We start from the raw sequence: 23371 nt of genomic DNA on the forward strand, positions 1-23371 counted from the left end.
AGGTTTTTTCTTCTCTCTAGCGCCAATATTGCGTTACTACATGTTAAAGCACTTTCTGACTTACAACATTTTTCATGAGGTAGCACATGTCTTCGATCAATATCGATTTGGTGATAAATCTTCTCATTCTCCTCAAGATCGGAATTTCTTGAACTGACACGAATTCGATGTAAAATGCGTAGTATGTAGCATGCATTTGTAAAATTAGTTAATATATTTATTATTAGTCGATAACTTTTCTGTTATTTTATTACTTTTTATTGTATTCGGAGCAGAGAAAAATCCATAGTTATATTAGTTAGTAACTAGGTCCAGCCGATCTTATGTTATAAATAAATAAAATAAAAAACCTTTATTTTGAAACAAAAGATCATCAGGTATTCGAACATGATGGCATCGCTATTATTACACCTACATATATATTAGTAACAAAAACATGACTTTGTTTATCCAAGATATTTTGTTAACCAATATTACAAAAAGAACAAACTATAAAACATACCATTTTTTGTCTATGATTTGTATCCTGCAGGTTGATGTACGCAAAGACATAGACAAAAGCGATGAGAGCCGAGAGATACGCCTTCCTTGGACGGCTGATTCTCTCACCGTGGAACACATTCTTCGGGGAAATCAGCCAAAGAAACATCGACACCCAATGCAGACCTGAGAATAAATTTCTATAATAATAATAGATACGTAACATTTAAAAAGTTTGGTTCCTGTTGAAGTGTAGTTTTGACGTTAGCATTTTCCTGTTCTATTTCAAATCAAATCAAAAATATCTTTATTCATATAGGTAAACAAGTTGAATGAACTGTATGTATGAACGTCAAAAAATTAAATTAATTGTAAATGTACATTTAGAGGCGTAGAGCGGAAGAAGAACTGGCAAGAAACTTTCCGCCAGTGTTTTTAATACAAATTGTCTGAACTGGAGCAAATCAATCCCAATGCGATTCAGATACCGGCAAATTTAAGCATTAAATAGAGTGGGGGAGAGTTTGCATCGTATCGCAGCGCGGGGCTAAACGTCAACTGATTAACTGTGCACTTAAACCCACGGCCCATGAGTCTCTACTCCAAAGAGAACGAAACTAGAGGAAAGACGGGATACACGTTATTTTCCGCCTGCCGTCAATCAATGTATTTCTCCATTTAACGTGAAGAACATGTATCAATATTACATGAAATTATTCCAAAGTTCCGTATTGACCCAAAACTAACTATTTACGAAAGAAATTACTGTATTAAAAGGGTTTTTTTTTGTATTATATACAACAGTTGACTAACGGACAGGAGGCTCATCTGACGGTCGCCCATGGACACTGACGTTGCCAGAAAGCTTGTAATATAATAACAAATACGTACCTATAACTAAGAAAACCCAGTATTCATAGACTAGAGCGTATACGGTGAGGGAACAAACGCGCGCCGATATGGTCCCGAGCCGCCACAGGAACTGAAATAAGCGTAATTATCTGTAATTCACGAAAATATTACCATAACAGAATATCAACGCAACTATAATCTTTAACAATAACGTGATTTTATTAAATGACTAGCTGACCTGGCAAACGTCGTCTTGCCAAACTACTACCTTTAACTCAGCGCCATCTGTTAGAATTGTATCAAATAATAAACAAATGTTAATGTTATCGTAATTTTAGTAAGGATGCCTATTTTTTTGAAAATGAAATATAGCCTATGTCACTCAGGAATGATGTAGCTTTCCAACAGTGAAAGAATTTTTCAAATCTGCCAAGTAGTTTCGGAGCCTATTCAATTCATACAAACAAACAAACAAAAAATCAAACCTTTCCTCTTTATAATATTAGTATAGATAAAACTGGACCACTTTTTATGAATAATGGGAATTCTGGCGTTCTCGCTGGAAAACTTTTGTGAAAGCCAGTTCTTTTCAAAAATACAAAAAAATATAGAATTAGGAAGTTTAAAAGATATCTATTTCTTTTTATTTCATTAGTTTCTACTTATACATACATTTCACTTGTACATTATTATTACTTATAGTCAAATTTATTAAGTCTTTTACTTATATCTACTGAAATTAAAAAATCCTCATATCCAAGACTTTTTCAGTATTTTTAATAACGAGCTTACGGAAAGCGTAGTAAGTTCTGTTTTTAGAGATCGTCTTGTCGGGAAGACTTCCACTGGAAGCCTCTTCCACAGTTCTTCGCAAAAGACAGCCGTAAAGGTGGTGCGAACAAAACTTTAATAAACTTACTTGAAATATAACACCAAGCCAAGTGAGCACCAAGCGATGAACATTCTGCATCCGGACATTTTTACTGAAACTCGCTAACGCCCAGCACACGGAGAATAATGACAAACTAGCCGATATCACATTCAGTTCGGCAAAGGCTTTATTCGCTGGAAAAAAACCTTGTGTCAATGATTGATTAGCAATGGCTCCTAATGTTAGACGGTTTAATTCAGACGTGTTGATAATTGAATTATCCAGCATAATATTATAAAAAAAAGCTATCATGGATAGCAAAGACTTTTTTAACCGTGAAAAAATTACTAAGAACAATGGTAAACTGAAACTCAAAATAACTTTAATCTTAAGTACACTTAATTGAACGTCAACAGAATCGATGTTAAATTGAATTTAAATTTACATTTACAATTAGTTCACAAGTCAAGAGCGTAGAGCGGGCAAAAAGATATAAGAAATAATAAATACAGATAAATAAGTATATACAAGAAAGTAATCAATATAAAAATGTAAATTTAAATTCAATTTAATCTGTCGCAAGTGTACTGTTTGTAGTTATCATAAAAGTGATTTAAAGTCTGAGTTACAACAAACCAAAAAAACGTGAAATGAAACGTCGACTAAAAAACATTTTAGTTTGAATATTTAAAAATAAAAACTAGGCAGTATTAAAATAGTAAGCATACCAGCTGGTTCATCAATATTAGGTTCAGGTGTGACCCCCAATTCCGTGGAGATTGGTTCAAGGTGAGCTTCCTTCAGTAGAATGTGCAGTTGCAAGAGTAACATTGGCGCTGCTTCACAGAACGCATGTACTAAACGTAGCATGCCTGTTAAACGAGAATGTGAACGTAATTGTGTGAATGAATATTTAATTAGCATAAAATTTGGACGAGGTATTTATTTCCATATTATCTGTGTACAAATTCTAGAATGACAATGGACCGGAGCAGGTGGAGATCCATGGTTTCTCAAGGGCTCCCTAGTGTAAGGACTAGCTAACTATATACGAATTTTATATAATACACAATATTTCTGAAATCTTGAAATAGTTTAAAATATACATACATAAATCCCGTACTTGATGTTTCACTCGCCTAAGCTCAACTGGAACCAACAACCTCGCGTACCTCCAAAGGACTCCCACTTGCAGACAATGCAACAATATAGGCAGCCAGGGCGGGCGGCCCTTACGACCCTCGCTTGCCCACCACATGTGGAGGTACCAGCGAATTGATAGCACCTGGGTAAAAGACATATATAGGCGTAAGAAAAGCATAGAACAGACGAAAAACTATCAGAAAATATTATTGTTTTACTATATACCTGTGATATCAATAGTGATGTGATAACTATTGACAACGTAGCAGCAAAGGTGCCCTTATACCCCCGCTCTAAGAGAGCGTAGCCCATGACAAGATCGAATACTACATCGCAAAAGTAACCGGCCAACGATATCACGTTAAACAGAACATCGCAAAGGGGCAGAAATTCCGCCATCATAGCATTCTTCTACGTCCCTTGTTTCAAATGTAACCGCATCTGCAATGAAAATATATTTTAGATAGAATCTATGTATTAAATATAAATTTTCTTATGAGTGGACAAGAATTTTACATTTAAATTCTCAGTCTTAATCCTTTACATGGCTTTTCATTTCAGGCATCATTAAATGTGTGTTAAAAAGCAATATTAAGCAATGATAAGAAAATACAACGTGAATTTACTACAATTTGTAATTGCGTACAAAGGAATATAGTTGAGAAGTAGTCTGTGCTTCGCCCGTGTAATGTGTATGTCACAACACAGTTCTGTCATTGTCATAACGCATAACTAACGCCGATTTGAAGTCATTAAAAGTTCAATTAACGTTTCTTTCTAAGATTTTAAGATGCAGAGATGTCTAATTACACAGATTTAATAAGTAAAATTGGCAAGGATAGTTCAAGAGCTGCATGTAAAAAGTGTGGTTACGCCGGACATCTTACTTTCCAATGTAGAAACTTTATAAAAGTGAGTATCGTTGACTAAAAATTAATGTTTTAACAAATTAGCTTATTTTTGGTTTAATTATATAAAGTCTATAAAAGGACAATTTACAGATTACTAAGAAATGACTTTAAATTAGATAGGGGCTTTAAAAGACTTCATAGGTGCTAAAATATATTTTAATTTAAAAAAGTTATTTACAATATAATTTTAACAATTTGTTGTTTCAGGTAGACCCAAACAAAGAAATAGTACTAGACGTAAGTAGTACTAGCAGTGATAGTGAGCAAGACTATGCAACTCCACTGCAAAGTTTGCGGGAAGCTGAGCTAAAACAAAAGTTGGAGGAAAAATTAAAAAAAGCAAAGGCAAAAAAGAAGAGTAAAAAAAGAAAAAGAGAGAGGTACATTTTCTCTTATTATGTATCTATATCATCCAGAGTAATTAAATATTATTACTATAAAAAATAGTTTTTCCAAACTTTTAAAGATAAAATATGTAGATAAATATGAGATAAAATCATAAGTTTGTATATTCTTAAGGCTGAAGCCTTAAACAGTACTCAAACTGACCTTATTTTACAGATCCTCTAGTACATCATCTAGTTCTTCAGACAGCAGTTCCCACAAAAAAAAGAAGAAAAAGAAGAAATCTAAGAAGTCTCATAAAGAAAAAAAGAAAAATAAGAGCTAAGAGAAGAGAATCCTTTGTATTGTTGTAAATATTATACTTAAATTGAAATGAAATAAAATGTGTTCAATGAGAATATTAAATTGTCTACAATTTTACTGACAGATGAATAAATCTTTTATATACATTTTATGTTTTCATTTATTTTAATTATTGCTGTTGAGAAACCTGCACAGTTAGACATGTGTCTGGTATCTTATCATGCAAAAACAATTGAATAGAATTTCAGATCAGACTACAATAAATTTCAAACATATTAATGCACAATGGACTAAATGGGTCTTAATTCGAGGCAATCAATTATATAACTGGAAAGAGGTAGAGAGATGTGCCAATGTATATATTAGGTTTTTTATTGATGATAGCCTACACCTGTAGGCAGGAAACATATATAAAAGAACCTTCATGTTATTCTTACTAACTGCGATGATTGTTTTATATTAAGGACATACAATTTTTATAAAGACCCCACAACCTAAACTTATAAAGAAAAGGTATTAGTGAAACAGAGGAATATGTTTCTGCTTCTTATATGATTAAAATTGCTGAACTCCGCATAAACATAATTTTTTAGTCAGATACCAAACATAATACCTGACTAAGTTTAAGTTAGATGTTTCATTAGAATCAACAACTAATTAATAATTATGAAACCGCAGCTTTGCCTATATGGATTTACCATATTTTAATCACTTTTTTGTCACCTGTTCAACAATTACTACAATACATTACAATATACTTTGAAACCATATTTTTTCCAAATTTAACATCTACTTTTATCGAATTCTTTTACACTATCTAAAAACTCACAATTTGATACTTATTCATGTTCATAAAGACAGCATTAGGTAGATTTATCTTTATTTTATATAAGGATGCATTTTGTGATATGAGAATGAACTTGATTTATAACTTGTAGATTTCAACTACAAGTAAACAACTTAGGTTAAGTTAATTTACAAAATATTTTAAGTTCACAAATTCCAAATGTTCTTGTATGCAAGTTGAGTTTACATTAGTAACATTCTTGCTTTATGAGTCAGTTACAAGTATAAGCCAATTATACATTCAATGACAAGATCAACTGATTGCAACCACTATACAAGGGATATTGGAACAGTAATTTTTTCTATAAAACATATTTATTAAGAACTAGGTAAGTGCTAAATAGAAAGTTTGATGGTCAACAATTCATCACATGTCTCAGATTATATCTTGGACGAGTTCGCAGATGGTCAAATAGTTCTCGCAAATTAATATTTACAAAGAGTTATAATTTTTGTACATAACAGTTCAATTTTAAAGCTTAAAATAATAAGCGTAAATACTTAAAAAGTTTCCATGAACTTACTTTTAGCAATGGAATTCCATTATTTTGTTCCTAAGAGCGTTCACAAAATTCACTTTCTAATAAATATTAAAACACATAATATATTTACACTAAAGCTTTGAAATTATATAACACATTAAGATATCACATTTTATTGATAAATATTTTGGTTAAGTTACAAAATTACAACAAAGTTCCTATCAAGTACATGTCAAAAGTTCACACACAGTTACGCCATCTAGTGGGTGGCATGCGAAATTGACGAAAGCTCGATCGATTGGTCGCGGGCCGCGCGCGTCGCACGGCTTTAATACAAGTAGGTTTAAATGTTGTCACAATTCAATGAACGCAGTGAGATTAACAATTTGAATTCTTGCTAGGGTTTGTGCTTTGAATCGTTTATGAGTTGAATGTAATTCTTTTTGGTGAGAATATGTCTTATAACAAGATCTTGATCTGTCAAATGCCTCAAAGGCTTTCTTTTAGATGCGACGTTTGATCTAAAAATAAAATACAGGATTTACTTTTAAAGTCCCATCTATCCATTGATACAAGTTTTCGTTAAGAATATTTGAATATTTTTCAAATACAACGATTGTTTAGGATTTTAAATTTTAATTTAAAGTATATTTTTTAAAATTAAGTCTTTCGCGATTAAGTCGAAAGACTTAAACTAAAAATTATTATCAGCGAAAAGAAAATGGCAATTGGCACGAAAAATTTAATTATCACAATTTAATTATATCTGATCTTTATATCTCTTTATAATTTATATATTTCAGTAGGTACGCATTGTTTTGTGATGAAATCGACTTAGTAATGTTTTTATTAATTTTTTAGCAAATCTACCTACCTCATACAATGAGCACTACAGTTATTGAGTAAGATTAAGAAGCCTGGTAGTGCAAAGTCCAAAGTGGCTCTTTCTTGAGCTATCAGTTTAATTAGGTGCAATGGGTCGGTTTTCATATCTGATAAAGCGCAGATCTTATCCTGAAAGAAAACTTAGATATTTACCATTATCCTCAATTTCAAACTTTAAAGTAATGGAACAATTATTTGCCATTTTTTCCCAGCATCGAACCCAATGCCTTCAAGTCAATGCGGAAAGACGTCCGTCATGGGATTTGATATCGCAGCAGCCGACACTGGCCCGTCATTATATATCGAGAGTAACCAGTCACCTTACTAATACTATTACATTAAACAATATGTTTTATGTAAATAAAATGACGCGTAGTAAAAATAGGAATTAAAACTTTTAGTTTTTTAATTTTACTAGTTGATATATATAATACATATAAGTAGTTATCAATATATTCACGATATAAATATCGATACTTATAAATACAGGTACATATAATATATTTATATTAAAATAGTGATAGGTACCTCTGTAAGTGCCAAGACGTCCAATCTTTGTGCCTCTAAATTCGCTAGAGAATCTTTAGTGTACCGTTCACATTGTTTGCCAACAATTTTAACACATTTTGCATACATTTGCTTGTTATAAACACATTGAGACTCCATGGCTAGAGCAGCTTTTGTTGCCTAATTAATAGATAAGTTAACCTACGTTTACATCGTAAGTTATAATTCTATAAATTGTACACGACTATACATACTCTACTATACTAGACTGTGGGCCTGTTTCACAATGTATGGATAAAGTGCCAAATAGCTATGCAACACATAAATTATTCGAAAGATAAAAGTTCCAAATAAGATACTTCGAATTTCATGACGTATAGCGCTATCTGACAGTCGTGAAACGCAAAAATACTATTTATCATACCAATAAGTAACAAATAGCTTATTTGGAACTTATCCCGACATTGTGAAACAGGCCCTTAATCTACTATACTATAGCAAAAACGTTAGTTGCCTATTGTACACGTAGTCAATTTCGATTGAGACATTCTGGTTTCTAAATACATATATAGGTATGGATTCAAAATTAGAATCTTATACATATTAAAGTACCTTAAGTTAATCCATCGATTTCACAATTATGTACAAAAGAAAATCTTTGTGTTCCCAAATGCAAGTGCATTGCTTGCTTTATATTTCATTAATATCGTTTGATATGTGGCGCCACTGCCCGCCAACCGGCTGAACTGTTTCCGAAGCAATTAGACTTAGGGTAGGTATAAGAAAAGGCCAGCATCTGGCATTGACAGTGTCCATGGGTGACGGTGTCACTTAATATCAGAAGAACATCCCGCCCCGCTTTATTATAAAAAATCATCTAAAATATAGACTTAGATCGAGGGTATTCTTGTAACATTTCATAAAATTTGTTTTATGTTACCTGTATCAGTTTAGTTTATTTTTATTTCTTTTTGTTTCTGTTAAGTATGTTTTTTTTGTTTTCCGTATTTTATTATTTGTAATATGTATTTTTGCACTTCTTGCCTACCTTATGTAATATACTCACAGTGGTTGTCTGGAAGAAATCGCTCTAAAGCAGTTGCTTTCATTAAATTATGTTTAATATTTTCCTTTTATGTAATGCAACGAAGTGTTAATAAATTAATAAATAAATAAAAAACCTTACCTCTTTGATATCCTTTAATAATTGCATTGATTGTTGATTAAAACTATCGTATGAGTTTATCAAAATATTTTTTGCCATCAATGCTAAGTCTCTCTGGGTTGGTACCTCGTAGACTCCAAAGTTCATAGGTTCCTCCTCTGGACACTTGAATTTAGACCTTTTGGTTGTTGTGTTACTCATATTTATTGTACGTTCCGTTGTTGAAGTCTACAAATATTTTGAAAATGTAGAGAACTGAGTAACAATTTCGTGTAGGTATTGTTTGATGAAAAGGCAAGCTGTGCAAGAGGACAGTCGTGCAACAAAACCTTAAAAAACTTTTTTTACACATAACATATACTATATTTTTGTAAACTTCTCTCGTATTAGTTATAATAAAGGCTTTGAAATTGAAATTGAATTGTTTGATGCAAATAAAACTTACCAATGATGTTATATTTCTGTGATAATACTTCTTTGTTGAACTCTTGACTAGTGGTAATGTCATATTTCTTAAAAGTGGGGTATGGGTCGTAATTATAGTGGTTAAAGTATCGGGTTTCGTCTCATCGAAACCGGGAAACTGTTCAAACTCAGCGTATCCAGCACAGCTTGTTATTACCAGTATATTGAAGTCTAGAAAACCGACATAGACATTTTTTTTTTCATTATTAATTAATTTTATAGAATAGGATGCGTCGCCAATTTTATTTATTTATTAATTGGCGAATGTTGGTAACTTTTCCATTCCAAACAATGTATTTTAATAGTTTACTATACAGGACAAACATTATAGTTTGAGAAAGATTTATTTGGCTTCACACATTATGTTAAATATTCACCAACAACTGACAGAATTCCCGTGGTTGTTCTGAATTTTAACAAATGTTACCCTTCATCTGTACACCAACTGCTCACTAGAATAATATAATCTATGTGTGAATAGATATAAGTAGTATTTAAGATTTTTAAAATAATAAATCCGATTTGAATATTGCTCTGTGTTATTTTCCGCTTCCTCTCAAATTGGCGAAGACTCCTTTAAGCCCTTAATTATCGTGGTGAGCTGGCCAGATAGTATAATCCCACCACCACGAACCATTGATCCAACCCGTAGGGCTCCGTCTGTTATCTTAGGCCTCTTGGTGTAGACATTTCGTACTTATTTGAATATTGAAAATTTATGTGTTAGGATCCATTAGTAGTGCTTCAGGGATCCGTAGGGTTGTTAGTTTCTTACATCTCTCTAATAGTTATCTAGTGCAGTTTGCTAACACACACACTATACAAATAATCTTGACATTTAAAATATTTGAATTTATCTACACATTTCACAGTCCACTGCCTGGCAAGTACACATGAGATCAACAAAATAAATTTAAACATATGACGAATATACGACATTTAATAATATAATTACACACCAAACAAATCAACATACCACAATACAAACCAAATACTCGTAATAGCTGAATCTGCGCCACGTACTACAAAAACACTTAATCAAAAAATAGTTTAAGGTTTAAGTTCAACATCACGTCTCTTTCCTAAGTAATTGAAACGACACAGTAGGATGGAGTATAAAAAGAATGATACATACATGTAAATGTAAGCATAGTTCCTCTGTTTATGCGAAATTCTGTGCCAACGTCGAGGTAACGTGTTTACTTGAGAACTGTCGCCTGAAACTGAGAATTTACAAATATTCTCAAGATTAAAAGGCCGCATGGATAAATTATCAAAATGCTACCTGTTTATAGAACCAGAAATCGCAGATATTATAGAGTATTTTTCTATCACAAATAAAATTAAAAAGTGGCGCTACAAGTTTTTTTAGGCCTGAGCCTCATTTCTGTATCTGTTTCATGATCATTAGTCAAGTAGGTGATCTCCATCCTCCAAGTCATTGATTTTACTGGTCTAAGGCTCCTTAGCATGTTTTCCTTCACCGTTTGCGCGAATATTAAATGCGTATATAGAAAGAAAGTCCAGTGTTGCACAGCCGGGATCGATACCTACGACCTTAGAGATGTCACACGCTCAAGCCATTAGGCCAGCACTACTCAAATGTATCACATTAGTCCACAAAAGCAAAGGCTATATCAAATAAAGCATTAATTAATTAAAAATCGTTTTGATCGTGTTTGTAAACGTACGCATACCCAACAAATGGAAAAATGTAATGAGAGGAATTAAAATTCTATTCCTTGTTTTATTTTTTTATTAAGCATACATTAAGGGACAAGGGGAAGAAAAAGAAGAAATGGGGAAATAGAAGCGGTAACGGGAAGCGAATAGAGAAAGAAAGCTATGGGCAGGGTCAGTTGGAAAAAGCTGGAGGAGGCCTTTAACCGTAAAGGGGTTGATCGACTGTACTAAATTTAGCTAGGATAAAGGATATATAACGAGATAAATAAAATAATGTATACAATGTAAAAAATATAATCTACATATTATCTTTTTGTCACGATTAGAAATTAAACGGGCTTTATTATTATTAAGCAAACATTACATCATATAATAGTATATCTTCAGTATATGTTATTAGCTATCTTTTCTAAAATACATGCCAATTATGGTAAAAAAAATGTTACAAGAAAAAAAAAATTTTACATTTCCAATTTTAAAAGGTAAAACAAAAAAGCGGATTGGGTGTTAGATTGACACTTAATAAAACAAATTCGGATTTTGTTATCTGCTAATATATAACGTTGGTATGTATTCAGAACAATAGAAAATTGATTTGAAATACTAGTCATATCGTCTATAACTACGTTGAAACACGTTTTTCAACGAATCGGCCCAAACATTCATGTTTTCAAATGTTATTTGATCAACATTGATAAAGGCTTCATACGAACGGAAATGTGACTGCCTTGGGATTATTGCGTTACAATCAGGATGTGAAAATTTCCCTACAAGATACCTATTCAATGTTATGGGTTCAGGAATCGTTGATTCTAGATTTATCAATATAAATATTGATAATCGTATAAGCGTAGAATCGTGTAAGTCGAACAAAGTAATTAAGTTAATCAGTGGCGCTACATCCTTTTTAGGTCCGGGCCTCAGACGTCTACATCTTTTTCATGATTCCCCATGTTTTCCCTTACTCATTCCCTAGTAGTTAGTATTCTTCGCGATGTTAACGAAACGACTGAACACAGGTTATCCGGAGCTGGATATATTCGGTAGTGGGATGATCAGTTTTAGAGAAAGTATCGTTGGGTGTCTTTCTCGAATCTAATTCGCTGTTTTGCTGATGATTTTTCTTTCTGCTTAAGCAAAAATTCATGGTATTTTTTGTAAATTGTGTACTACAATTTACAAAGTACAAAAAAGTCAATACTTCGTGTCAAAAAAGAAAAAAACAATAAACACTTCAGAAAATACTAATGAAGACTCAAAAACCGTTACTATGGTTACCATGGAAACGCTTAATCGATTTTTTATCATTTCATAGTGATTCGTGTGTGCTGTGTTTGCTCAAATGAATAAACTAAGCCAGGATGATATTTCCGCTATGGAAAACCAACTGCGTAGTAACATGGACGAAGATAAAAAGTATTGGCGAGTGAACGACGTCAAATGTGACGCGATCCATACAGCAAAGACGTACGAAGAATTCGCGTTAGTATCTTTAGATTCTGTTATTAAAAGACACTTCATCACAGTGGATTTCTGTAAGAGTATATAGTCATTTCCTTTATTGGCCAAGTAAAGGTATTTTAAGATTCAACATTTGAAGTTCTTCAACGTTGTTTCTTCAGTTACTAAATGATGTTCAAAGACTTGTTGAAGTTTTAATATCATTAAGGGCCTGTTTCACAATATATGGATAAAGTGCCAAATAGCTATGCAACACATAGATTATTCGAAAGATTAAAGTTCCAAATAAGATACTTCGAATTTCATGACGTATAGCGCTATCTGACAGTCGTGAAACGCAAAAATACTATTTATCCTACCAATAAGTAACAAATAGCTTATTTGGAACTTATCCGGACATTGTGAAACAGGCCCTAAAGATTATATTGGTGTACACTAAAGTTGGGCGTTCATAGTTCTTCGTTTATTATTTCAGAGATAGAGTTGCAGCTGCCCATTTACGACCATTGGAGCGGAGTGACTACAAAAACAAGACTCTTCGAGGATGGAATCAATTCGCGAGGAAGAGAGAATATGAAGAATAAAATGTATATGTAATTAATTCTATTACAAATAAATTAAATTATAAATCCTTTTTTTTTTAGTTTATTACCTGAAATATTAAATAACGTTTGTATTACAATTTTCCCTCTAAGGCCAAAATCTATAATTTAGCTGGAACAGATTTCTTGACAGTTTGTTTTTATATATATAATTGCAGTCATCGCAGCTCATAGACACCCATTTTAGTGGGTGCGTTGCTGGGATTTGAGGAGAACAGGTTTTAGGTTTTAGAATAATCGAGTCGTATAAGTGACGACTGGTACAAACCAGTCGTCACTTATACGATGCATGTGTAAAGTATAATTCAAATACAAAAATTATTTATTCATGAAGGTAACATTATGTATACTTATAGTAGGGGAGCCCAAGAGGGGATTTCGGGATTTACTCAAGCGCGGCAGATTAATATACAGGGGGATACCTTGTACCCGGTTAAGTACCTCCACCAAATATGAGGCCCATATATAAGGCCGCCCGTGAAGGATACAGGATCAGATTAGTAAAAAAAAATTGATCATCAGACATTCTCGAGCGCGTCAGATTAAGGTAGTGTGAGTTAATCACATCCTAAAAAGTGTATATTCCACTAATCTGACAATTTGAGAGTGACGTAAAGAGAGTCCCCTCTCTGGGCAGCAAAGTTGTAAAAAAAAACGTCATCTTGACATTCTCGAGCGTAGCTAATTTTTTTTTTATTTTGAATGAAATAATTCAAGTATATTGAAAAATATATAATCTGACGATTTCCGCAAGCCGAAATAACACAATTTCGTCGATAAAGTTCGTGCGATAAACGCGTGCAGCTGCGTGATGCCTACATTTCCTTCTCCGCGTTTCCCTCAAAATTAGATTTCATGTGAATTTGAACCGATTCGGACCGATAGATTTTGAGAAATTTTGAAAAATCTAAAAAAATAACATTTTGTTTTTTTGCAATAACTTTTAAACGGCTTTATCCATCAACTTCAAAAAACTAATCCACCTTTAAGCTTAAAAATGCGTCGATCGCCGTCAACCGCGGGAAAATTGCTTGATCCATTCAAAAGTTATTGGGGTTTGAAAATTTCAAAAATAGTGTTCTATGAAACTTCTATCAGACTTTCGAGCTGGGAGAACTCAAACGCATAGAAATATTATTTCTTTGAACTCAGAAAGTCCATAAGTACAATTTTAAGCGCCCAGGAATGGAATTGCAGGGATGGCCTTTAGGGTGAACCGTTTTTCTAATATTTTTTTTGTCAGCTCAGGCAAATCCCTCTAGATAATCATCAGATTATGAGACAGTGCGTTTAGAATATAAATCTGAAACATATATATCTTAATCTGACGCGCTCGAGTATTTCAAAATGGCGAATTTTTTTTGCACATTATAATAATGGCTGCGAGTTTGCGTCAGCTCGAAATCGTCAGATTATTGAATGAGAGCTTTTGTTTTGGTGCACTTAGAAAACCTGACGCGCTCGATTAAATTTTTTTTTTTCATTTTTAACCCTTACGTACAACCACCCCCATCATGCAAATGATCAGATTAACATACGTACATTATTAAAAATACGTAGGACATTGATGCTATCAATATCTGACGCGCTCGAGTATGTCCATGCAACAGTTTTTTTTACATATTTAAACATCTATAGCCGCTTTCCCCACCGATGAAAAGGTATATATCATATAACATTTTTTTCTTCTTATCATCTAAGCTTTGCAACCCAATAGGTCTCCACGACGCTCGAGTAAATCCCCATTTAGCATCGTGGGCTCCCCTACCATTATGAACGTCAAAAAAAGAAATATACATTAAATGCTTCTAATTTTACATTTACTGCCAGTTAGTATAGTAATGTCCACTAATATTCCCTAAACTGATTAATGTTTTTTCTCAAAATTACAAAAGTTATTAAATAAGATAAGAACCATTACTAAAGCTACAGTTTCCCTAAAGGCCTATATTCACTTTGATTAGTGATTAGTGCAGGTGATTAGTTAGCTGCGTAGTAAAGTGATTAGAAGCGTGTTCTATTTTTTGCGAGTGAACTGCGAGTAGTGACGTCACGTGCGCCCCTTTTCCCCTCACTCACAGCGTGCCTGCCACACTATTTGATAACTGCATTTACTTAACAGAGACACTAAAAAAATATTGGACACTACTTGCACTACACACCTGCACTAATTTAATAATGAAGATGGGCAGGGCATGGAGCAAGACTTTCAGACTAGTGATGATGATAAAGGTGAGCCGTTGGGGTTACATTATAGGGAACCTATTCAGAGGAAGCTCGCTCATGAGATGGGCGGATGACATCATCGAAACGGCTGGCTGGATGCAGTTTACCAGAGATACCATGAGATTGTGGAGGCCTTCATCTGCCAAATTCAAATTAATTTCCAAGAAACTTCTCTTGCAAACTAATTTTAGACAAGATAATATTTTTAAAATGTAGGATTAAGTTTGTTTTGATTTCGAAAGTAATAAAAGGCTTTAAATTTTTTATCATTTATTAATAACGACTTAAAACTGTGTAACAAATTTAAGTTAAATTACAAAACTTCTTCAAAATAACGGTTTAATAAAATGTCGGTTAAAATTACGGTTTGCTCTTAGGATTTGACATAAGGATAATAATTTCGATTTTCGTGTGGGAGCTTTCCTTCTTGGGGTTGTAGAAGCGGCGGTCATTCCTATCCATCTTCACCAATGGTGTATTATACCAACCGTAACTGTAATTAATATAACAGGGTGAGAAACTTTATATGTTCGTGCAATCTTCAGTGCCAATCCGAAGCATATTCTTTTCGACGTATCTTAATAAAAAAGGATCCTGTTAACAAGCTGGTAGGTAAAGCGGTTAAAAGCCGGCAACGCACTCCGGAGCCGTTTAATGTCCATGGGCGGCGGTATATAAAAAAAGTCTGAAGATTCATATCAGAAAATCATCCGGAGCAGAGCTATCAAGAACCAGATTTTTTCTTGCTAAAACAGGCAGTGTACATTGTTTTTGAGAGGTAGATGCAATAATTACACTTGGTTAGCAGTTGCAGGTGCTGGATATTTGCTGTGAGGCCCTTTAGCCCTCGTCTGGGCCACGTTGTGATGATAATTATTAACTTTGTCGGTGTATTCATTGGACTCTGCTTTTAATTGATCATGTGCAGCATAAAATTTCGTCGTAACAGGAATCGCTGTCAAACAATCTCACTTATTATACTGATTTTTACTTTTTAGACTCAGGGTCTGTTTCACTATGTATGGATAAAGTACCAAATAGCCATGCAACACATAAATTAATCGAAAGATAAACGTTCCGAATAAGAAACTTCCTGTTTCACGACAAATAGCGCTATCTGACTGATGATATTAGTGTTTATCCTACCAATAAGTATTAAAATATAGCTTATTTGGAACTTACCCGGACATTGTCAGACTCTTACTATATAATAATTGTTCTATTTATTTATTTTGTACTCCTACAGCTAACACAAATAACATATAATAGCAAACAAATACACCGACAACATAGCCACAGATGGAATACATGATACATTATATAACAAAAAGATTTACAAAAGGGAACAAACAAACAAAGTATTTAATACAATTAACTAACTGTGATTAAATTTAATTAATTAAGCCTAAATTGGTTGTGTTGTGTAATGGTGTAAAAGTGTGGGTATGTACGTGATGGTGTGTATGTGGGGTGTGCTTATGATGTAGATGATTTTGCGCTATGTATATTCTTAATACATTTTTTAACCACATTCCGCGATAACCTAAACAAGTCAATGCCCAAATAGTGGTCATATTTATTTACGTTCTTATGACATCATTATATGAATTGTAAATAAAAAAAATTATATAGTTCCTTCATCAATTACAGCAAATTTCTGACTAAACTCAAACAAATTTGCGTTTTCTACAAATTGAACTATGGTGAGTGCTGAAGAATTGTTTGGGTTGATCGCTCCTCCCTCGTGTCAACACCGTACGAGGCGTTTCAATGCAAAATTCATCATCATCATCTTCATGGCTGGAAGTCTTCCACAGTCTGTTTCACAAGGCACTTTCTTTTGTGAACTAGTGAGCTGTGGAATCGACTGCTATGGGCCTTCCCTAAGGGGATTCGAATTACAACTATTCAAAGGTAAATGTACTTCTTCAACGGCCGGCAACACACCTGCTAAAAATGGGTATCCACGCGCTGCGATAACTGCCCTTTAAAAGCGTCCCGTAGGCTTGTTTGTCCCTCTATTAGTTTTACCCTTATTACCCTATATCTCATGAGATGGTTACAGCCTTGTGTTTGTTATTAATTTTAAAATCTTATACGAATGTGAACTAATGATAATACAAGAAACTACGTGTTATTTTTAGTCTAGGTCATAATTTACGCAAAGCAAGTCGCAATGCGTGTATATTTTTCTATTAAAACATACTAATTATTTTCTCAATCAAACATAGGATAAATATCTCTTATGACGAATACAAAACAGAAAAGCAAACAATACAAATCATTTAAGGCCAAGCGAAACTCACATCCGAAATTGGGTCTGTAAATTTTGTAATTTCTAAAGTGTTTCACTTCTCGATAAATAATCTCGTTCAGCATGTGAATGTCGATGGGCATTCGGGTGCCAAAAGTGCATTTCCCTTCGTTACCCATCGTACCTGTAGTCCTGTAACATTAATTTTTTTTTGTGACAATCAAAAAAATCGTCACACATTGTTGACTGCTTTATTCCATAGGCTTTTAGGCTCCTTGATTAGGGACTTCAGCAGAATAAGAGACCGCGCGGTCTTCCACCGACTAGGTGGACGGAGGATATCGTCAAGTCTGGCTCCCAGTGGATACAGAAAGGCCTGTGCCACTGGAGGAAAGGAGGACTATGTCCAGAAATGAACCGCAGAAGGACTATGATGATGGTTATGGTGGTTATGGTGGCTGATAACCACCGCTTAAAACCAATACTAAACTGTCCATGGAAGATGGAAGAGTCTATTCTTTTGCTGTTTTTACAAGGAATAATGATTTAAATTGTGTAGGTACTGCGGATGTTTACATGAATCAAGTAGTTTATGAGTGGTTCCTGGTTTACATCCTGGGTGTGAACAAGAAAAAGTACAGAGCTTTGACGACCTTGTTTCGGATGAGTTTGTGCGTGTCTGATATTTTTTTGGTATTTATTTTGTTGTTTATCTTATGTATAAACTTCTTTCGTAATCATCTAATATAAATGAAATATAATAAAAAAAGCAATAAACATATACCAAGATGGAATACAGTATATATAGAAAAAGGTTTAAACGATTACAAAAGGAAAAAAAAACAATAAAAATTCTTCAAGACATTAACTAAGTAATATCTTATTTGTCTATATGTGATGGTGTGAGAGTATGTACCTATGTGATGGTGTGTATGTGGGTGGTCCTCATGACGAGGTGATTTCGCGCTAAGGATCTTCTTAATATTAAATGGGTCATTATCAAGAAAGCATTTATACGGGTACTACTTTTTCCCTTGTATAAAGTATTGGACTTATTGGGGTACGTGTATCAACAATATGTGTGTATGTTGTGTACATGTGTTTTTGAAGCATACATACCTAAAAATATCTTTTTACACGGGATCTAAAGTTATCCAAAAAAAGGCTTAAAAATGTTTCACCGACTATTTTGACAATTTTGACTTTGACATTTACATTAAATAGAAAACATAGACGATTTACCAGGGACATGTTGATGGCAAAACTTTGGCGAATTACACAAATTACTTAGTGCATTTTAAAGTACCGATAATGTTTTTGCGACACACATTACACATGAAATAATAACACAATGTTATTATACATATCTGTTACAATTCATTAAAATAACAATATGAAATAATTATAAAATGGTATACTATAAATAAATCTTTAAAATTTCAATTGTTACAAACTAGCAAAGTTAAACAAACCAAAATCAGTAAGACATTTGGATTAATTCCACTGATACAAAGACGTAAAACTTTTCAAAATTATCGTCAGTCTTGTACAATATTTTTTATTAACTTTCATCAATGAAAAGAACTATTCTATTTATAAGTACAGTAATACCCCGGACTTACGCGATAGGTGGGACTGAGCGCTATCCGCGTAAGTCGAATTCGCGTAAGTCGGGGTACAAATTTGCATATAAAGACATACAAAGTATGTTTAATTGGGACTGGAGACTAAATAAAACAATAATTTAGGAAATAATTAGTATCTCATTCTAGATAATATGACAAACTATATTAATAGAGTGTATAAACGCAATCCGAAGTTAGTTTGATGTAGAAGGTTTCATAAATTGTAATTACATAGTCGTTTTCTTCTCCCGTATATCTCCTCGTAGCATCCTAGTAATTTTTTAATTCCATGTTTTGTAACAAAAATGCGCTCTTCATTGGAGTCTATGCTTTCCAAAATTGTTAACCCTTTTTCAATCGAACTGAGGGCTTCTGTCAAGTTTCCAACTGTCATTTGATCTTCCAATTAAACTGGATCCAAAGAATCATGATTATCAATTTCTTCCTCTTGTTCACGCATTGATATGAGCTCACATTTGTGACCACCTCATTGTGTGAATCCACAAGCTCTTGAACATCATCACTATCCTACACAGTTTACATCACTACACGTCTGTGCCTGTTGTAAACTGAACGAATAATAATGCGGGGGGGGGGGGGTCAGAAACAAACGCCGCCGCTTGACTTTAACTGCGCGGCGTTCAAACAAAAAACGAATAGACGAGAAAATTAAATCGCGTAACTCCGAATTCGCGTAAGTCGAGGTAGCGTAAGTCGGGGTATTACTGTACTGCCAAAAGCACAAATTAATCTTGCGAATTTTTTTAAGCTGCGGAAAATTTCTATTTAGGTATGGTATACAAGAAATTAACTAACTACTATAGGTACTAAGCAATAATATAACTTTTGCCAGCTCACTCAACGGACAATGAAAAAGGTCCGTTAATCTATGTATTTCGTTAAGTAAATTAATACACCGAATCATGTGTGCCCTTTTTCAGAAGATTAGTCCTAGCTGGTGGGCACATGAAGGAACGCTTATGATATATGTTAGTGCGGGTAGTCAAAGTCAAAGTCAAAATTTATTTATTCATATAGGTAACATAATGTACACTTATGGACGTCAAAAAAAAAATTAAATGAATCTAATTTTACATTTACTGCCACTTCTCAAATCAAGGGCGTAGAACTGAAGAGAAGAACTGGCAATAAACTCTCCGCCACTCTTTTTAATCGCTAATATAAAAATAAATATAATAAAATAAAGGTCATTTTTTTTTTTATAGAACCGGGGGCAAACGGGCAGGAGGCTCACCTGATGTTAAGTGATACCGCCGCCCAATGACACTCTCAATGCCAGAGGGCTCGCGAGTGCGTTGCCGACCTTTTAAGAATTGGTACGCTCTTTTCTTGAAGGACCCTAAAAATAAAATAAAGGTAGTACACAAGTATTGAAAAGGTTCTTATTAATTACCATGGTCGTTTTAATTTTAATGTCGTGTAATGATTTCTAATAAAACAGTATAATCTTGTGTTGGTAAATTTTAATAGGAACCCCTAATTGTTTTAGACTGAGCGGTGAGCGTGATTACAGCTAGATGACGGCTTAATTGCCATTTGCCATTATACCTTGGGGAAGTTTCCAAGGTCGAAAAGGTTTGAAGAAAATGAAAAAGGTACTAGTAATTTACGTATTAAATGGAGAAATCAAAAACTGTTATAAATATTTTAAATATAAGAGTTTGATTAAAAAATTGGGGACAAACTGGCAGGAGGCTGACCTAATGTTAATTGAAACCGTCCCCCATGGACACTCATATACTCGAGTATGTTGCCGGCCGATTAAGAATTGGTTCGCGGCAGAAACTGACTTTAAAACACTCGGTTGTGAAACGGCGGACGTCGAGGTGAAATAATGGGTGGATTTTCGTATTCTATCCCGACGTCTAATCCAAAAAAGGATTATATAAATGAAACAAAATTTGAAATGTCCGCTCCGCTATACGAATATTTAATTTAAGTCGAAATATTTCACGTCAGTATTGAGAGGTCAGGTAGATAATAAAAACCAATAATCTCCTGTAAGAGAGAACCGGAGTGAATTTAAAAACCATCTCTTATATCTTGCCATTCTTCGAGTTCCAATGGTGCGCGTGAAGAACGCGTATATTGGACATGAGCATGAGCGAAGCGGTTGCAACAAATGAAAGGAGATTTATTTGTCTAAATGAAAATAAATATAGAGTAGAGGTATCTCAATGTTTATTAGGTTTTTACATTTAATTTAAAAAAAGAAAATAAAATTTGCTTTTGCTGACCAGTTCTTATTGTCTGTACGTCCGTTTTAACAAAAAATCTATAAAAAAGGGACTTCATTCTCGCGCATTTATTTCATGATTACGTCATGAATGAATTTAAAAAATTTTATACAGTAAGAGTTTCTTCCTGTGAATTTGAACATACAATAAATTCAGACAGTTTGTACCGAGCACTGCCATTATGTAGAACTAGCTGCCCAGTACCCATTGAAGTATTGCCTTCAAGAAAAGAGCGTACCAATTCTTAACAGGCTCTCTCTTCTAAAGTCTAGCATTGAGAGTGTCCATGTATGGCGGATATCAATTAACATCAAATAATCCTTCTGCCTGTTTGCTCCTTTGATAAAATAAAACGATTAATAACCAGGTAAATTTTTGTACTTAAATTATGTATTCCATCTTTGGCTTAAAATCAGTGTAATTGTTTGTTATTATTAGCTGTAGGATAAAAAAATATGCGTTTAGATATATAAATTTTAAAATCTGTCTTAATCGCTTCGCGCGTGACAACGTACTGTGTATTACATAAATTCCGATCGGCTATCGCATCGCGGCAATATTGTGGGTACCCGCGAAATCGTCAACGAGAGGCGAGACAACTATTTCATAAGGCGTATAATTGAAATATCCGCACCCGCTCCGCTCTTAATGGTGACGCAGGCTCGAGACACACTGAGAACATGTAAATTAACTGATATCATTTAAACAGAATATTAAAATACGACAATTTTTAACGAAATAGTACACCATAGTAAAAGTTACGGCGACCGCAGAGAAGTCAGAAAATAATAAACGACTTAAATATAAGAATCTTTCCTCGAACTTCGATTTTGTTTCCTTTGGAGTAGAGACTCTTAGGCCGTGAGTTCAAACGGATGGGCTCTAATTAAAGATTAAGTTGGCACCAGATAGATAGTACCGGTGATCTCAGACCTCTCTGGTTTCCTTGCTCAACGAATAAGTATATTCCAAGAAATGCGCTATACGATGCGGCAACGACGGAGCACCGGAGCGGCATCGCACAATCCCACATACAAATTACTATACCATGACACAGCATCGAACGGCAAGCGTGCCGGTATGTGCCTGCGAGGTCACAAGGTCAATGTCAAGTTTTTTTTTATAGAACAGGGGGCAATATTTTTTTTCATGGTGCGAAAAAAAATATTGCCACACCGCAACGCTCGTGTGGCACCCTACACCTGCAAATAATAACAGTGCGGAGCCGCACCGTAACCGCCTCGTGTGCCTTTAGCCTTAAAGGTACACTGTCAACCACCAAACATTTATTTCTTTTTTAAGTGTCTTTTTATTAATTTTGAATTATTTTTACTATTACAATGTAGGTAAAGAATATTAAACCGTATATTTGATGGTGATACTCATCACCATATCAAATATCGAAATCTATAAAATTGATAAATAATTCTATAAATCGAAATCTATAGAAAATACTCACCTTTAATAAGTACTCACTTATTAAAGGTGAGTATTTTCTTTCGAACCCAGTGTACCAAAAGCCTAAATCATTGAATTCCAGGATGGCAGGCGTGACAATACGGCCTGTTTAATGATCACCTGTAAGGGAAGGACACTGCAATCTCCCAACATCTTATCCGCTTTCAGATGAGATTGAATAGGAGCATTGATTGAACTTATATATTATGTCGTGAAAATAACGTGATAAGGAAAATACTTTAAATACAGCAGCGAGAAAGATTATTTTGTTAATAACCAAATAACCAAAAACAAAGTTTTTTTCGAAGCATTTGTATTTACAAGGTTTAATTTACATATAGTACAGTAAGCAACGAAACGGCTCGACCGATTTTTATGAAATTTTTTATGTAAGCAAGTCTGAGAATCAGTGTCCACCCCATTTTTTTTTGTTTTTATGATACAGCATACAAAAATACAAAGAACCCTTAATTTTCATCTACCGTCTACAATCAACCCTTATTTTTATATGTTAGTTAAGAATTTGAACTGTGGGATTTATTTAAAGAA

At 33.8% G+C, this 23371-nt stretch overlaps 3 protein-coding genes and 1 long non-coding RNA gene across 5 annotated transcripts in view; 2 read left to right on the forward strand and 2 right to left on the reverse strand.

The window, feature by feature from the left end:
• The window catches only part of LOC110999201, a 12647-nt gene extending 6197 nt beyond the window's left edge, over nucleotides 1-6450 (reverse strand). Inside the window, exons 1-7 of one of the 2 annotated variants that reach the window (XM_022268142.2) lie at nucleotides 6276-6450; nucleotides 3572-3787; nucleotides 3314-3488; nucleotides 2932-3075; nucleotides 2252-2397; nucleotides 1372-1462; nucleotides 503-666 (exon numbers count right to left, since the gene is read on the reverse strand). In XM_022268142.2, coding sequence (XP_022123834.2) covers nucleotides 503-666; nucleotides 1372-1462; nucleotides 2252-2397; nucleotides 2932-3075; nucleotides 3314-3488; nucleotides 3572-3748 — 897 coding nt within the window. In that variant the 5' untranslated portion in view covers nucleotides 3749-3787; nucleotides 6276-6450. The remainder of the gene's footprint in view (nucleotides 1-502; nucleotides 667-1371; nucleotides 1463-2251; nucleotides 2398-2931; nucleotides 3076-3313; nucleotides 3489-3571; nucleotides 3788-6275) is intronic. The other variant, XM_022268143.2, reaches the window with a different exon arrangement.
• LOC123689215 lies at nucleotides 3548-19752 on the forward strand. Its single transcript, XR_006750242.1, has 3 exons — nucleotides 3548-3557; nucleotides 14283-14285; nucleotides 19082-19752. It is a non-coding gene; the product is annotated as an uncharacterized LOC123689215 (long non-coding RNA).
• LOC110999202 (protein SREK1IP1) lies at nucleotides 4053-5051 on the forward strand. Its single transcript, XM_022268144.2, has 3 exons — nucleotides 4053-4258; nucleotides 4465-4637; nucleotides 4819-5051. Exons 1-3 carry the CDS (start codon nucleotides 4145-4147, stop codon nucleotides 4925-4927), a joined length of 396 nt encoding a protein of 131 aa, XP_022123836.1. The 5' UTR covers nucleotides 4053-4144; the 3' UTR covers nucleotides 4928-5051.
• On the reverse strand, nucleotides 6575-10483 carry LOC110999194. The gene is made up of 6 exons (XM_045628445.1): nucleotides 10391-10483; nucleotides 9236-9426; nucleotides 8812-9018; nucleotides 7647-7805; nucleotides 7108-7247; nucleotides 6575-6754 (listed from the first exon to the last, which is right to left on the reverse strand). Exons 1-6 carry the CDS (start codon nucleotides 10404-10406, stop codon nucleotides 6631-6633), a joined length of 837 nt encoding a protein of 278 aa, XP_045484401.1. The 5' UTR covers nucleotides 10407-10483; the 3' UTR covers nucleotides 6575-6630.
• Nucleotides 19753-23371: the final 3619 nt, after the last annotated feature.

This window comes from Pieris rapae, chromosome 5, assembly GCF_905147795.1.
Source record: "Pieris rapae chromosome 5, ilPieRapa1.1, whole genome shotgun sequence".
Classification (NCBI taxonomy): domain Eukaryota; kingdom Metazoa; phylum Arthropoda; class Insecta; order Lepidoptera; family Pieridae; genus Pieris; species Pieris rapae.